The following is a 15,694-nucleotide window of genomic DNA, read 5'->3' on the forward strand; positions in this document are numbered from 1 at the left end:
AGAGACTTCAGATACAGTATTAGGGACCACTAAGGTCTAAAAAGAGACTTCAGATACAGTATAGACCACTAAGTTCTATATAAAAGAGACTTCAGATACAGTATAGGGGACCACAAGGTCTATAAAAGAGACTTCAGATACAGTATTAGGGACCACTAAGGTCTATATAAAGAGACTTCAGATACAGTTTAGGGACCACTAAGGTCTATATAAAAGAGACTTCAGATACAGTATTAGGGACCACTAAGGTCTATATAAAGAGACTTCAATCAGTATTAGGGACCACTAGGTCTATTAAAGAGACTTCAGATACAGTATTGGGGACCACTAGGTCTATATAAAAGAGACTTCAGATACAGTATTAGGGGACCACTAAGGTCTATATAAAAGAGACTTCAGATACATATTAGGGACCACTAAGGTCTATATAGAGACTTCAGACATTATAGGGACCACTAAGGCTATATAAAAAGACTTCAGATACGTATTAGGGGACCACTAAGGTCTATATAAAAGAGACTTCAGATACAGTATTAGGGGACCACTAAGGTCTATATAAAAGAGACTTCAATACAGTATTAGGGGACCACTAAGGTCTATATAAAAGAGACTTCAGATACGTATGGGACCACTAAGGTCTATATAAAGAGACTTCAGAACAGTATTAGGACCACTAAGGTCTTATAAAAGAGACTTCAGATACAGTTAGGGGACCACTAAGGTCTATATAAAGAACTTCGATACAGTTTAGGGGACCCTAAGGTCTATATAAAGAGACTCAATACAGTATTAGGGGCCACTAAGTCTATATAAAAGACTTCAGATACAGTATTAGGGGACCACTAAGGTCTATATAAAGAGACTTCAGATACAGTTTAGGGGACCACTAAGGTCTATATAAAAGAGACTTCAGTATACAGTATAGGGGACCACTAAGGTCTATATAAGCACATTTATATACAGGATTTCCTGCAAATAGTGAGACTACAGTAGCTGTATACTGTAGGTGCAGGGTCATCACAAAGTCTTAAAGTTGTTCTGAGTTGATCAATATGTTCTTTTTAGAGGATCAAAATAAATCTCCAGACTAAAATGGTAATTTTCCTCAGCAATACCACAAAAAAAAATCCATAAAAAGAGTACACAAAAAAATCCATACAATTTTTCAAGCTTGATTCGACTTTTATTGAAGCTAAGAGTGCACACAGTAAACCATGTAAAAAACCCACAAATAAATGAAACATTTAGTATCCATGTGAATTTCAATGTCAATATCCACTAAAGATATGCAAAGATATGTTCTCTACCCTAGAACCCGGTGGAAGTAATAAAATCTCAGCGCAGCGAACTCGTCCCACCACATACAATGTTAATTAGCCTGCATTAGTAGTAATATCAATCCATATATTTATTGATGCCAGTACCACAGAATTATATATGCATGAGCAAATAAATACATAGTGCATTTAAGAATCATGGATAAAGTAATGCCAAGTCACCACAGTATTAAAGTTAGAAAGGAAGTCCAATAAAACATAAGGAGACTGTGAAACAGAGAAAAAAATTCTAGAAACCAATCCTTAATGTGATTTAATATCGTGATTGCATTCACTTCTTGCCCGACACCATAACACCAAACTCCTGAATGGATATTTCTTTGTTTATGTACTGCTGATGCTGGCGATTCGTGATGTGCCCGAGACGCAACGCCTCATCGATGGAGAACTTTTGGCCTGATTTTCTGTCGTGAAGAACCGAGGATTCTCCTTTGGGGCCCTTGACCGAGATCTCCTCCCAGTCACACTCCTGGCTCTGCAGGTTGACGAACATCTTCCAGTCGATCAGCCCCAGTTTGTAGGCCTCCTCGGGTCGCATCTCTTTGCCTGAATCTGGGTCGATGACCACAATAGACCTACGGAGATGGCTCTCCCTCTGTTCCTTCTTCATTCTCACCGCCACCAGGTTCTTCTGAAGCTTCTCGATCTCCTCATCCTTCTGGGCGGTTATGCTTCTGAGCTCCGATAGTTCCCTCTGTAGTGAATCGAGCCTCAGCTCCAGGTTCTTTCCATCCTCCCTCGGTGCAGACTCAGTGATAAGCCGAGTCTCTTTGCTGGTGATCTCGATCTCGGACCGAAGCTTGCGAATCTCATTCTGCAGTCTTTGGTTTTCTTGTTGCAGGCGGCTACTTTCATCACGAATGTAGTCCAGTTCTTTAGAAGATTTTGTGTTTGAGAACTCCATATCAGAATACCTGGCCGAGAGGGTGGACATCTCCTGGTCAAGCTCTCTCCTTCTCCTTTTCTCCTCTTCAAGAGTCCTCCTTAGGTTCTCAATCTCAATCTCAGCCTCTGGGTCCTTTTCAACTTGGACTTTCTCAGTGCGGACCACTCTTTCCTTCACATCTATTTTCTCCAGGGTGATCTGCTGCTGGATGAGAACATTCAGCTCTTTCTCGAGCAGAGTGCGTTTGTGCTTCTCTTCTTCGAGCTGCAATCTGAGGATGGAGTGCTCCTTCTCCTGTTGGGGATCTTGCTGCAGGACTACCTTCTGTTTGACGGTCACCTTCTCACGGTTCTCTTTGTCGCGAATCTCCAGCTCATTAAGTCTGACCCGAAGCCTTTGGATCTCCAATTCTGCATCGCGCCTCGCCCGGCGCTCCCGCTCCAGCTCTTCCAGTTGCAGATCCAGGTCAGTCTTTTGTCTCTGCAGTTGGTAGAGTTCCGATTTCAGGATCTCCTTTTGTTTTTGCTCACTGCTGATGTTTTGTACGAAGCCGTCGCACTCTGATTTGAGGAGAGGATCTTGTTCCATCTTGACCACTTCTTGCTGAACAACCTTCTCGCGGATCTGAGACAGATCCATTTTCCTCAGTCTGATCTTCTCTTCATGGGCTGCCCGTTCGCTCTCAAGGTCAAGCCGTTTCTTCTGTTCATCAGCCAGTTTCCTTTTGAGAGTCTCAATTTCCTCCTTAGTCTTGGGGTCTTCTCTGTACTGGAGCACTTCATTGACCACCTCTTTAGTCTGCACTTGGGGTTTGGTGTCCTTCCATCTTTGAATTTCATCACGAAGTTGGTGGATTTCCATCTCAGATTTCTCAATCTGGTGGGTTTTATCTACGATTTCATTGCGAAGCCTCTCCAGTTCCCTTTCTGTTTGTGGATCTGTCTTGTATTTGATGACTTCTTTGATGATCTCTTTGATCTCCACTTGAGGTCCTCTGTTCCTCAGCATGGTATGTTCCTCCTGCAGGGATCTAAGCTGGAGCTCTGCATCCCTGAAGCGCCTCTGTTGCTCTACAAGTTCCAGCCGCAGATTGGCCACCTCATTCTCAGCCTTGGGGTCGGGGCGGACGATCTCCCGCACCTTCTCCTGAATAACAACCTTGGACTTCTCTTCCTCTAGGCTGGTAATTTTCCTCTGGAGGTCCGCCTTTTCTCGCTGTGATGCTCTTCGTTTGGTCTTCTCGTCTTCGTACTGCTTTCTGAGGTTTTCTACCTCCCTTTCAAAGGCAATATCTTTCTCGACTTTCAACACCTCTTTGATGGAAATCTTCTCCTCTGCCATTGATTTCTCCTTCTCCATCCTTCGGAGCTTCTCCTGAAGAAATTGCAGTTCATCCTCCAGCTGCTTCCTGCTGTCCACTGCCTTCTGCTTCCTGTCAAGGAGCACTCTGTACTCTGCTTCAAGTTGGGGATCATTCTGGATTTTGATCACTTCCTCTTCCGTGATCACCTCCTGTTCCTTGTTCTTCTGCTCAGCCAGGAGGGTCACCTGCTTTTGTATCTGAACCAGCTCATTGTCTTTCATCACCTTATGCCTTCTTAGCTCATCCAATTCCTCTCTCAGCTTGCGCATCTCCTCCTCCTGACCACGATCTCTTTCTATACGCAGGACCTCCTTGACTGTGTACTGCTGTGCCCCTTCTTTCATCTCGGTCTCAAAGCCACGCAGCTTCAACTTCAGTACCTCAAGATCATTCTCCAGGACCAGGGTAGTGCGGCGCTCCTCAGAGAGTTTCTGCTGGACCTTATGGACTTCCTCATCCAGCTGGGGGTCAGGAACCTTTTTGATCAGCTCCTTCTTGACAATTGTGTCCTGGGGCTTTTGTCCTTCAAGGACATAGATGTCCGTCTGGATAGTCTTAATTTCTCTCTCTATCTGCTCCCTCCTCTGGATCTCATCTTCCAGCTGCTTCTTGATTCTCCAAGGCTCTTCTCCTGGGGCGGTAGCTTGGACTGACTGGACATTTTTTACCTGGATCAAAGTGGTGTCAGGTTGCTGCAAGAGAAAACCATTATTATTAATTGTTGTTTTTAATCTGATTATTGTTAGTAATTTTATTATCGTCATGTAAAATATTTCACCTGGTTGAGGAGACTTTGGGCGAACTCCAGATTCTGAAGCCTTTGCTTGTTGACAGCATTCACCTCAGTGAACTTAGCCTCAATAGCAGATTCCTGTAAACAGTAAAATAACAAGTTGCTTCACAACTCATAACCTCACAACCTTTTTGGCTCATCACTTTAAAATCATTTTGTAAAAATTGTTTCACTTGCGTCGTTTTTTAGAAGAATGAAGAGGGGGAATCAATCCGGTGATTCATAAAAAAAGCTAGATAGACTTTGGGTAGCAATATACTTTCATCTTCAGCTCTGTTAATCATCTTGTGACCCCTCAGATTTATTCTGCAATCCCTATGGGGTCGCCCCCCCGCCCCCCCGCCCAAGGCTATCTCTCACAATTAATACACATCATTTTGGAAGTGCGATACCCCTTTAAATGTGTGTTAGTGGATTTAGCGGCTAATCTATGTGGAGAAAGAGACAACACAGTTTTACTTATAACTTAGGCACATGCACATGCTTGAACCTCATATGGAGGGAGAAGTTATGGAAGTTCCGGATGACAGGGACAGGTTGAATGTTTTTTTTTTTTATCCTACAAGGGAAATTACTTTTTTTACTCTTTACTTTAAAGTTCTTGCTCATTTAACTCAAGTCCCCTACAAAAGGTGATCTGACTGAATTGACAGTGACTTGTCATTAAGCTTGGCTGTTGGGCCTCACTTCTTTCTTCTGTGAGTGTGGGGCAAGGTAAGGGGGTCTTGTGTGAAGTTGATCGATGCATTTGGACGAGATAATGTATGCTTATGTTTCAGGCATTGACGTTTTCTCTCTCTCTCGAGTAGCTAAGATGAATTTCTCCTATTGGAGACAGTAAAGGCTTTATATTATATAACTTATCTTACCTCTGCCTTGACTGTCAGTGCAGGGGATTCCAGTTTGTTCTTCTTATATGTCTGAGGTACAAGTCCATCCTCGAGATCAAGGATAGATCGAAACTTCTCCGTTTCAATCTCGTAGTCCTGCAAAGAAGAATCAGTTAACCACCAATCAAACCTCTGTCACCTTATTGTGTTTCTGCAAATTAAAGCTAGGAACGTGGTGGTGAAAATCAATGCAGAAAATCTTACTTTGACAGCTTGTTGGTAAAGCTGGGCATTTTTGGACACGTTGTTTAAGTCCGACTCCTTTCTTGCAATATCAGAGAGCAAGTTCTGCAGAAAACAGAGAAGTTGTTGTGAGAAGTGTTTTTCCTACAGCACCACTGACAGAACAGTTGTCCTCACCAGGTGATATGCATCTACGTGTATAAATGCTTGGTCATCACTCTCACCCTCTGATTCTTCAGCTTGGTCTCCACTTGTCTCGTGTCGTCCGTTTCACGGGGCTCGTAGTTTGGGACACGAGACAACCAGCTGTTCAGATTGTCGTAATCATTTTGGTAATTTTTGTACGCCATCTTGGCTCTCTGCAAGCTTTGAGACCTGCAACGCACAGCAAAAGAAATCATTCTTACAGCTCTAATGTATAGTTTATATTTGTGTTTTTGTGATGTGATGCTCAGAATTTCCCCCAATGAATATCAATGCACAGACCTAACCCTAATCCTGGATCACATCACTCCAGTTCTGAAGTCCTTACACTGGCTTCCTGTGTCTCAAAGAATTGATTTCAAAGTACCTTCTAGTTTATATCCCTTAACGGTTTAGGTCCAAAATACATTCTGATCTGCTACTACACTATGACCCCCCCAGACCTCTCAGGTCATCTGGGAGGTCTACTTTCTGTCCCAGAGTCAGAACTAAACGGGTGAAGCAGCTTTCAGTTTCTATGCTCCTCATATCTGGAATAAACTCCCAAAACCTGCAGATCCGCTGCTACTCTCAGTTCTTTAAATCAAGGCTGAAGACCTTTCTTTTTGATGCTGCCTTTCTTAAATGACTGCTCATTTCTTTAAATTTCTTATGCTGCACTGTAACTTTATTCTTGTGTTTTATGTGTCCTAATGTTTCTATTTTGTTTTTAACTGTCTATTCATGTGTCTTATTGATTTTTAATGCTTATGACTTTTAACTGTTTGTACTTGTGTTTTATCTGTTTTAATGATTTTGTGTAAAGCACTTTGAATTGCCCTGTTGCTGAAATGTGCTCTACAGATAAAGCTGCCTTGCCTTGCCTAATCCATTTTTTATTGCATGGTGCACTTTACTGTGCATATGACAATAAACCTCTTGAATCTTCCTCTCCTTCTGCAGACCCTCTCACCTGGTGTCGGTCTGCCTGTTGAGGTTGTTGTAACGCTTGTTGAGCTTCTGGACGTCTGACTCTTGCCTCTCGATGTCGGGGCAGTGCTCTTGGAATCTGGTGGCCATGGTGTCACAGCTGCTTTTAGCTGAACGCAGGTTCTGCTCCGTGTCGGCGATAACCGCCCTCTTGGACCTCAGATCTGATGCAATATCCTACAAGGAAGCAAGGCAGATGAACTAAATGAATAACTGATGATCAATTCTGTGCTCCATAGCACCACTAGTGATCAAAAACTCCATGGTGTGTCTTTAATGTCCCATTTCCCAGTATGCCCCTCTGTTCAGACAGAGTGGGATACCATTGTTATGTGTGCCAATGAATAAAAGAGCCATCTTACAGCCAGTTCCCGCTGCGTTTTCTCCAGTGAAGTGATGTCAGCTGGAGCAACCTCCTCCCTGGCCAGCTTGTTCTCATAGGTGGACAGTAGAGTTTTTCCATTCTGCAGGGAAGTCTCCAGCTGGTTGGAATTCTTCAGTCTAAAAAAAGAAGAAGAAGGTGAGTGCATTTATTAGGTGAGTAGAAATGCATATAGTTCAACACATTTTTTAGTAGTAACAACACATTTAAAGCAGATTTTAAAGCAGAAAACTTAAGGAACACTGCTCTCCCAACCAGCGGTGGAAGAAGTATTCAGATCCTTTACTTAAGTAGAAGTACCAGTACCACACTGTAAAAAATACTCCGTTGCAAGTTATAGACCTGCATTGAAAATGTTACTATGTTAAAAGTCTGTAAGTATCTTCAGGAAAATGTAGTTAAAGTATTAAAACATTGTAGAAAGTGTAAAGGAGCCAACCAGCTGTGTGTTTCATGGTCTCATCATCTGGAGGCCGTTATATTGTTGCTAGGTTACTTCATAATAAAACATCAGATTATATAAACTACACATGTGGTTAGTGTGGAGGAATCTTAATGTGGAAAGTAACTAGTAACTAAAATAACTAGTAACTAAAGCCGTCAGATGAATGTAGTGGAGTAACTAAAGTAACTAGTAACTAAAGTCACTAGTAACTAAAGCTGTCAGATGAATGTAGGGAATAACTAAAGTAACTAGTAACTAAAGTAACTAGTAACTAAAGTAAACTAGTAACTAAAGCTGTCAGATGAATGTAGTGGAGTAAATAAAGTAAACTAGTAACTAAAGTAACTAGTAACTAAAGTAACGAGTAACTAAGCGTCAGATGAATGTAGGGAATAACTAAAGTAACTAGTAACTAAGTAACTAGTAACTAAAGCTGTAGATAATGGAGTGGAGTAGTAACTAAAGTAAATAGTAACTAAAGCTGTCAGAGAAGTAGTGGAGTACCTAAAGAATAGTAACTAAAACTAATAGTAACTAAAGCTGTCAGATGAATGTAGGGGAATAACTAAAGTAACTAGTACTAAAGTAGAACTAGTATCAAGTAGGCTAGTAACTAAAGCGTCAGATGAAAGTGGAGTAGACTACTAAAGTAACTAGTAACTAAAGCCGTCACGATGAATGTAGGGAATAACTAAAGTAACTAGTAACTAAGTATACTAGTAACTAAAGCCGTCAGATGAATGTAGTGGAGTAACTAAAGTAACTAGTAACTAAATAACTCGTCAACAAAAAGCCGTCAGATGAATGTAGTGGAGTAGCTAAAGTAACTAGTAACTAAAATAACAGTAACTAAAGCCGTCAGATGAAGTAGTGGAGTTAACTAAAGTAACTAGTAACTAAATACTGTCAGATTGAATGTAGTGGAGTAACTAAAGTAACTAGTAACTAAAGCCGTCAGATGAATGTAGGGAATAACTAAAGTAACTAGTAACTAAGGTAACTAGTAACTAAAGCCGTCAGATGAATGTAGTGGAGTAACTAAAGTAACTAGTAACGCAGGGCAGCTCGAGTAGAACACAATGAAGAAGTATGGTTAAAAAGAAAAAACAAAGACAACATCAAGACTTAGGAAGCGCAAATGTATGTGTCCAATGTTAACTTTGTCAATGTCAATATCCACTAAAGCAAAGATATGTTCTCTACCCTAGAACCCGTGGAAGTAATAAAATCTCAGCGCAGCGAACTCGTCCCACCACATACTGTTAATTAGCCTGCATTAGTAGTAATATCAATCCATAATTTATTGATGCCAGTACCACAGAATTATATATGCATGAGCAATAAATACATAGTGCATTTAAGAATCATGGATAAAGTAATGCAAGTCCCCAGTATTAAAGTTAGAAAGAAGTCCAAAAAACATAAGGAGACTGTGAAACAGAGAAAAAAATTCTAGAAACCAATCCTTAATGTGATTTAATATCGTGATTGCATTCACTTCTGCCCGACACATAACACCAAACTCCTGATGGATATTCTTTGTTTATGTACTGCTGATGCTGGCGATTCTGATGTGCCGAGACGCAACGCCTCATCGATGGAACTTTTGGCCTGATTTTCTGTCGTGAAGAACCGAGGATTCTCCTTTGGGGCCCTTGACCGAGATCTCCTCCCAGTCAACTCTGCTCGCAGGTTGACGAACATCTTCCGTCGATCAGCCCAGTTGTAGGCCTCCTCGGTCGCATCTCTTTGCCTGAATCTGGGGTCGATGACCACAATAGACCTACGGAGATGGCTTCCCTCGTTCCTTCTTCATCTCACCGCCACAGGTTCTTCTGAAGCTTCTCACTCTCATCCTTCTGGGCGGTTATGCTTCTGAGCTCCGATAGTTCCTCTGTAGTGAATCGAGCCTCAGCTCCAGGTTCTTTCCATCCTCCCTCGGTGCAACTCAGTGATAAGCCGAGTCTCTTTGCTGGTGATCTCGATCTCGGACCGAAGCTTGCGAATCTCATTCTGCAGTCTTTGGTTTTCTTGTTGCAGGCGGCTACTTTCATCACGAATGTAGTCCAGTTCTTTAGAAGATTTTGTGTTTGAGAACTCCATCAGATACCTGGCCGAGAGGGTGGACATCTCCTGGTCAAGCTCTCTCTTCTCCTTTTCCTCTCAAGAGTCCTCCTTAGGTTCTCAATCTCAATCTCAGCCTCTGGGTCCTTTTCAACTGGACTTTCTCAGTGCGGACCACTCTTTCCTCACATCTATTTCTCCAGGGTGATCTGCTGCTGATGAGAAATTCAGCTCTTTCTCGAGCAGAGTGCGTTTGTGCTTCTCTTCTTCGAGCTGCAATCTGAGGATGGAGTGCTCCTTCTCCTGTGGGGATCTTGCTGCAGGACTACCTTCTGTTTGACGGTCACCTTCTCACGTTCTCTTTGTCGCGAATCTCCCTCTTAAGTCTGACCCGAACCTTTGGTATCCAATTCTGCATCGCGCCTCGCCCGGCGCTCCCGCTCCAGCTCTTCCAGTTGCAGATCCAGGTCAGTCTTTTGTCTCTGCAGTTGGTAGAGTTCCGATTTCAGGATCTCTTTGTTTTTGATCACTGCTGATGTTTTGTACGAAGCCGTCGCACTCTGATTTGAGGAGAGGATCTTGTTCCATCTTGACCACTTCTTGCTGAACAACCTTCTCGCGGATCTGAGACAGATCCATTTTCCTCAGTCTGATCTTCTCTTCATGGGCTGCCCGTTCGCTCTCAAGGTCAAGCCTTTCTTCTTTCTGTTCTCAGCCAGTTTCCTTTGAGAGTCTCAATTTCCTCCTTAGTCTTGGGGTCTTCTCTGTACTGGAGCACTTCATTGACCACCCTTTAGTCTGCACTTGGGGTTTGGTGTCCTTCCATCTTTGATTTCATCACGAAGTTGGTGGATTTCCATCTCAGATTTCTCAATCTGGTGGGTTTATCTACGATTTCATTGCGAAGCCTCTCCAGTTCCTTTCGTGTTGTGGATCGTCTTGTATTTGATGACTTCTTTGATGATCTCTTTGATCTCCACTTGAGGTCCTCTGTTCCTCAGCATGGTATGTTCCTCCTGCAGGGATCTAAGCTGGAGCTCTGCATCCCTGAAGCGCCTCTGTTGCTCTACAAGTTCCAGCCGCAGATTGGCCACCTCATCAGTCTCACCTGGGGTCGGGGCGGACGATCTCCCGCACCTCCTGAATAACAACCTTGGACTTCTCTCTCTCTAGGCTGGTAATTTTCCTTGGAGGTCCGCCTTTCTCGCTGTGATGCTCTTGTTGGTCTTTCTCGTCTCTCGTACTCTTTCTGAGGTTTTCTACCTCCCTTTCAAAGGCAATATCTTCTCGACTTTCAACACCTCTTTGATGGAAATCTTCTCCTCTGCCATTGATTTCTCCTCTCCCCTTCGGAGCTTCTCCTGAAGAAATTGCAGTTCATCCTCCAGCTGCTTCCTGTGTCCACTGCCTTTCGCTTCCGTCAAGGAGCACTCTGTACTCTGCTTCAAGTTGGGGATCATTCTGGATTTTGATCACTTCCTCTTCCGTGATCACCTCTGTTCCTTGTTCTTCTGCTCAGCCAGGAGGGTCACTGCTTTTGTATCTGAACCAGCTCATGTCTTTCATCACCTTATGCCTTCTTAGCTCATCCAATTCCTCTCTCAGCTTGCGCATCTCCTCCTCCTGACCACGATCTCTTTCTATACGCAGGACCTCCTTGACTGTGTACTGCTGTGCCCTTCTTTCATCTCGGTCTCAAAGCACACGCAGCTTCAACTTCAGTACCTCAAGATCATTCTCCAGGACCAGGGTAGTGCGGCGCTCCTCAGAGAGTTTCTGCTGGACCTTATGGACTTCCCATCCAGCTGGGGGTCAGGAACCTTTTTGATCAGCTCCTTCTTGACAATTGTGTCCTGGGGCTTTTGTCCTTCAAGGACTAGATGTCCGTCTGGATAGTCTTAATTCTCTCTCTATCTTCCCTCCTCTGGATCTCATCTTCCAGCTGCTTTTGATTCTCCAAGGTCTTCTCTGGGGCGGTAGCTTGGACTGACTGGACATTTTTACCTGGATCAAGTGGTGTCAGGTTGCTGCAAGAGAAAACCTTATTATTAATTTTGTTTTAATCTGATTATTGTTAGTAATTTTATTATCGTCATGTAAATATTTCATGGTTGAGGAACTTTGGGCGACTCCGATTCTGAGCTTTGTGTTGACAGCATTCACGTCAGTGGACTTAGCCCAAGCAATCTAACGTAATCGTCAATTTCAATCTAACCACACTTTTGTGGCTCATAAACTAACCCAAGTATTATGTTAAATAATGTTATAATTGTCTCCTCAGCTTGCGTCGTTTTTTAGAAGAATGAAGAGGGGGAATCAATCCGGTGATTCATAAAAAAAGCTAGATAGACTTTGGGTAGCAATATACTTTCATCTTCAGATCTCTGCAATCCCTATGGGGTCGCCCCCCCCGCCCCCCGCCCCCCCGCAGGCTATCTCTCACAATAATACACTCATTTTGGAAGTGCGATACCCCTTTAATGTGTGTTAGTGGATTTAGCGGCTAATCTATGTGGAGAAAGAGACAACACAGTTTTACTTATACTTAGGCACATGCACATGCTTGAACCTCATATGGGAGAAGTTATGGAAGTTCCGGATGACAGGGACAGGTTGAATGTTTTTTTTTTTATCCTCAAGGGAAATTACTTTTTTTACTCTTTACTTTAAGTTCTTGCTCATTTAACTCAAGTCCCCTACAAAAGGTGATCTGACTGAATTGACAGTGACTTGTCATTAAGCTTGGCTGTGGGCCTCACTTCTTTCTTCTGTGAGTGTGGGCAAGGTAAGGGGGTTCTTGTGTGAAGTTGATCGATGCATTTGGACGAGATAATGTATGCTATGTTCAGGCATTGACGTTTTCTCTCTCTCTCGAGTAGCTAAGATGAATTTCTCCTATTGGAGACAGTAAAGGCTTTATATTATATAACTATCTTACCTCTGCCTTGACTGTCAGTGCAGGGGATTCCAGTTTGTTCTTCTATATGTCTGAGGTACAAGTCCATCCCGAGATCAAGGATAGATCGAAACTTCTCCGTTTCAATCTCGTAGTCCTGCAAAGAAGAATCAGTAACCACCAATCAAACTCTGTCACCTTATTGTGTTTCTGCAAATTAAAGCTAGGAACGTGGTGGTGAAAAATCAATGCAGAAAATCTTACTTGACAGCTTGTTGGTAAAGCTGGGCATTTTTGGACACGTTGTTTAAGTCCGACTCCTTTCTTGCAATATCAGAGAGCAAGTTCTGCAGAAAACAGAGAAGTTGTTGTGAGAAGTGTTTTTCCTACAGCACCACTGACAGAACAGTTGTCCCACCAGGTGATATGCATCTACGTGTATAAATGCTTGGTCATCACTCTCACCCTCTGATTCTTCAGCTTGGTCTCCACTTGTCTCGTGTCGTCCGTTTCACGGGGCTCGTAGTTTGGGACACGAGACAACCAGCTGTTCAGATTGTCGTAATCATTTTGGTAATTTTTGTACGCCATCTTGGCTCTCTGCAAGCTTTGAGACCTGCAACGCACAGCAAAAGAAATCATTCTTACAGCTCTAATGTATGTTTATATTTGTGTTTTGTGATGTGATGCTCAGAATTTCCCCCAATGAATATCATGCACAGACCTAACCCTAACTGGATCACATCACTCAGTTCTGAAGTCCTTACACTGGCTTCCTGTGTCTCAAAGATTGATTTCAAAGTACTCTTGCTAGTTATAAATCCCTTAACGGTTTAGGTCCAAAATATATTGCTGATCTGCTACACACTATGACCCCCCAGACCTCTCAGGTCATCTGGGACAGGTTCTACTTTCTGTCCCAGAGTCAGAACTAAACAGGGTGAGCAGCTTTCAGTTTCTATGCTCCTCATATCTGGAATAAACTCCCAGAAACCTGCAGACCGCTGCTACTCTCAGTTCTTTTAAATCAAGGCTGAAGACCTTTCTTTTTGATGCTGCCTTTCTTTAAATGACCTCATTTCTTTAAATTTCTTATGCTGCACTGTAACTTTTTCTTGTGTTTTAGTGTCCTAATGTTTCTATTTTGTTTTAACTGTCTATTCATGTGTCTTATATTTTTAATGCTTATGACTTTTAACTGTTTGACTTGTGTTTTATCTGTTTTAATGATTTTGTTAAAGCACTTTGAATTGCCCTTGCTGAAATGTGCTCTACAGATAAAGCTGCCTTGCCTTGCCTAATCCATTTTTTTTGCATGGTGCACTTTACTGTGCATATGCAAAAACCTCTTGAATCTTCCTCTCCTCTGCAGACCTCTCACCTGTGTCGGTCTGCCTGTTGAGGTTGTTGTAACGCTTTGTTGTCTCTGGACGTCTGACTCTTGCCTCTCGATGTCGGGGCAGTGCTCTTGGAACTGGTGGCCATGGTGTCACAGCTGCTTTAGCTGAACGCTTCTGCTCCGTGTCGGCGATAACCGCCCTCTTGGACCTCAGATCTGATGCAATATCCTACAAGGAAGCAAGGCAGATGAACTAATGAATAACTGATGATCAATTCTGTGCTCCATAGCACCACGTGATCAAAAACTCCATGGTGTGTCTTAATGTCCCATTTCCCAGTATGCCCCTCTGTTCAGACAGAGTGGGATACCATTGTTATGTGTGCCAATGAATAAAAGAGCCCTTACAGCCAGTTCCCGCTGCGTTTTCTCCAGTGAAGTGATGTCAGCTGGAGCAACCTCCTCCCTGGCCAGCTTGTTCTCATAGGTGGACGTAGAGTTTTCCATTCTGCAGGGAAGTCTCCAGCTGGTTGGAATTCTTCAGTCTAAAAAAAAGAAGAAGGGAGTGCATTTATTAGGTGAGTAGAAAGGCATATAGTTCAACACATTTTTTAGTAGTAACAACACATTTAAAGCAGATTTTAAAGCGAAAACTTAAGGAACACTGCTCTCCCAACCAGCGGTGGAAGAAGTATTCAGATCCTTTACTTAAGTAGAAGTACCAGTACCACACTGTAAAAAATACTCCTTGCAAGTTATAGACGCATTGAAAATGTTACTATGTTAAGTCTGTAAGTATCTTCAGGAAAATGTAGTTAAAGTATTAAAACATTGTAGAAAGTGGTAAAGGAGCCAACCACTGTGGTTTCATGGTCTCATCATCTGGAGGCCGTTTATTGTTGCTAGGTTACTTCATAATAAACATCAGATTATATAAAAACACATGTGTTAGTGTGGAGGAATCTTAGTGGAAAATAACTAGTACTAAAATACTAGTAACTAAAGCTGTCAGATGAATGTAGTGGAGTAACTAAAGTAACTAGTACTAAAGTCCGTTAACTAAAGCTGTCAGATGAATGTAGGGAATAACTAAAGTAACTAGTACTAAGAACTGTAACTAAAGTAAACTAGTAACTAAAGCTGTCAGATGAATGTAGTGGAGTAACTAAAAGTAACTAGTAACTAAGTAACTAGTAACTAAAGTAACGAGTATAGCCGTCAGTGAATGTGGGATAACTAAAGTAACTAGTAACTAAAGTAACTATACTAAGCTGTCAGATGATGGGTGGAGTAACCAAAGTACTAGTAACTAAAGCTGTCATGAATGTAGTGGATACCTAAAGTAACTAGTACTAAAATAACTAGTAACTAAAGCTGTCAGATGAATGTAGGGAATAACTAAAGACTAGTACTAAAGAACTAGTAACTAAGTAGCTAGTAACTAAAGCTGTCATGAATGTAGTGGAGTAACTAAAGTACATAGTAACTAAAGCCGTCAGATGAATGAGGGAATACTAAGTAACTAGTACTAGTAATGTACTAAAGCCGTCAATGAATGTAGTGAGTAACTAAAGGTAACTAGTAACTAAAAAATCGTCACTAGCCGTCAGATGAATGTAGTGAGTAGCTAAAGTAACTAGTAACTAAAATAACTAGTAACTAAAGCCGTCAGATGAATGTAGTGGAGTAACTAAAGTAACTAGTAACTAAAGCTGTCAGATGAATGTAGTGGAGTAATCTAAAGTAACTAGTAACTAAAATACTAGTAACTAAAGCCTCAGATGAATGTATGGAGTAGCTAAAGTAACTAGTAACTAAATAACTAGTAACTAAAGCCGTCGATGAATGTAGTGGAGTAACTAAAGTAACTAGACCTAAAATAACTAGTCCTACAGCTGTGATGATGATGTAGAGGAGTAAAAAGTAAATATTTGTCTTTGAAA

The 15,694-nt window shown here is 42.1% G+C and overlaps 1 protein-coding gene across 1 annotated transcript in view; it reads right to left on the reverse strand.

Moving 5' to 3' along the window:
* Positions 1 to 1,161: 1,161 nt before the first annotated feature.
* ppl (periplakin) overlaps positions 1,162 to 15,694 on the reverse strand; it is a 32,534-nt gene continuing 18,001 nt past the window's right edge. The window contains exons 17-23 of the mRNA XM_032536435.1: positions 6,988 to 7,126; positions 6,609 to 6,802; positions 5,677 to 5,827; positions 5,474 to 5,557; positions 5,249 to 5,365; positions 4,365 to 4,457; positions 1,162 to 4,278 (exon numbers count right to left, since the gene is read on the reverse strand). Of these exons, the coding sequence (XP_032392326.1) occupies positions 1,609 to 4,278; positions 4,365 to 4,457; positions 5,249 to 5,365; positions 5,474 to 5,557; positions 5,677 to 5,827; positions 6,609 to 6,802; positions 6,988 to 7,126 (3,448 nt within the window). The 3' untranslated portion in view covers positions 1,162 to 1,608. The remainder of the gene's footprint in view (positions 4,279 to 4,364; positions 4,458 to 5,248; positions 5,366 to 5,473; positions 5,558 to 5,676; positions 5,828 to 6,608; positions 6,803 to 6,987; positions 7,127 to 15,694) is intronic.

Source organism: Etheostoma spectabile, chromosome 15 (assembly GCF_008692095.1).
Source record: "Etheostoma spectabile isolate EspeVRDwgs_2016 chromosome 15, UIUC_Espe_1.0, whole genome shotgun sequence".
Classification (NCBI taxonomy): Eukaryota; Metazoa; Chordata; class Actinopteri; order Perciformes; family Percidae; genus Etheostoma; species Etheostoma spectabile.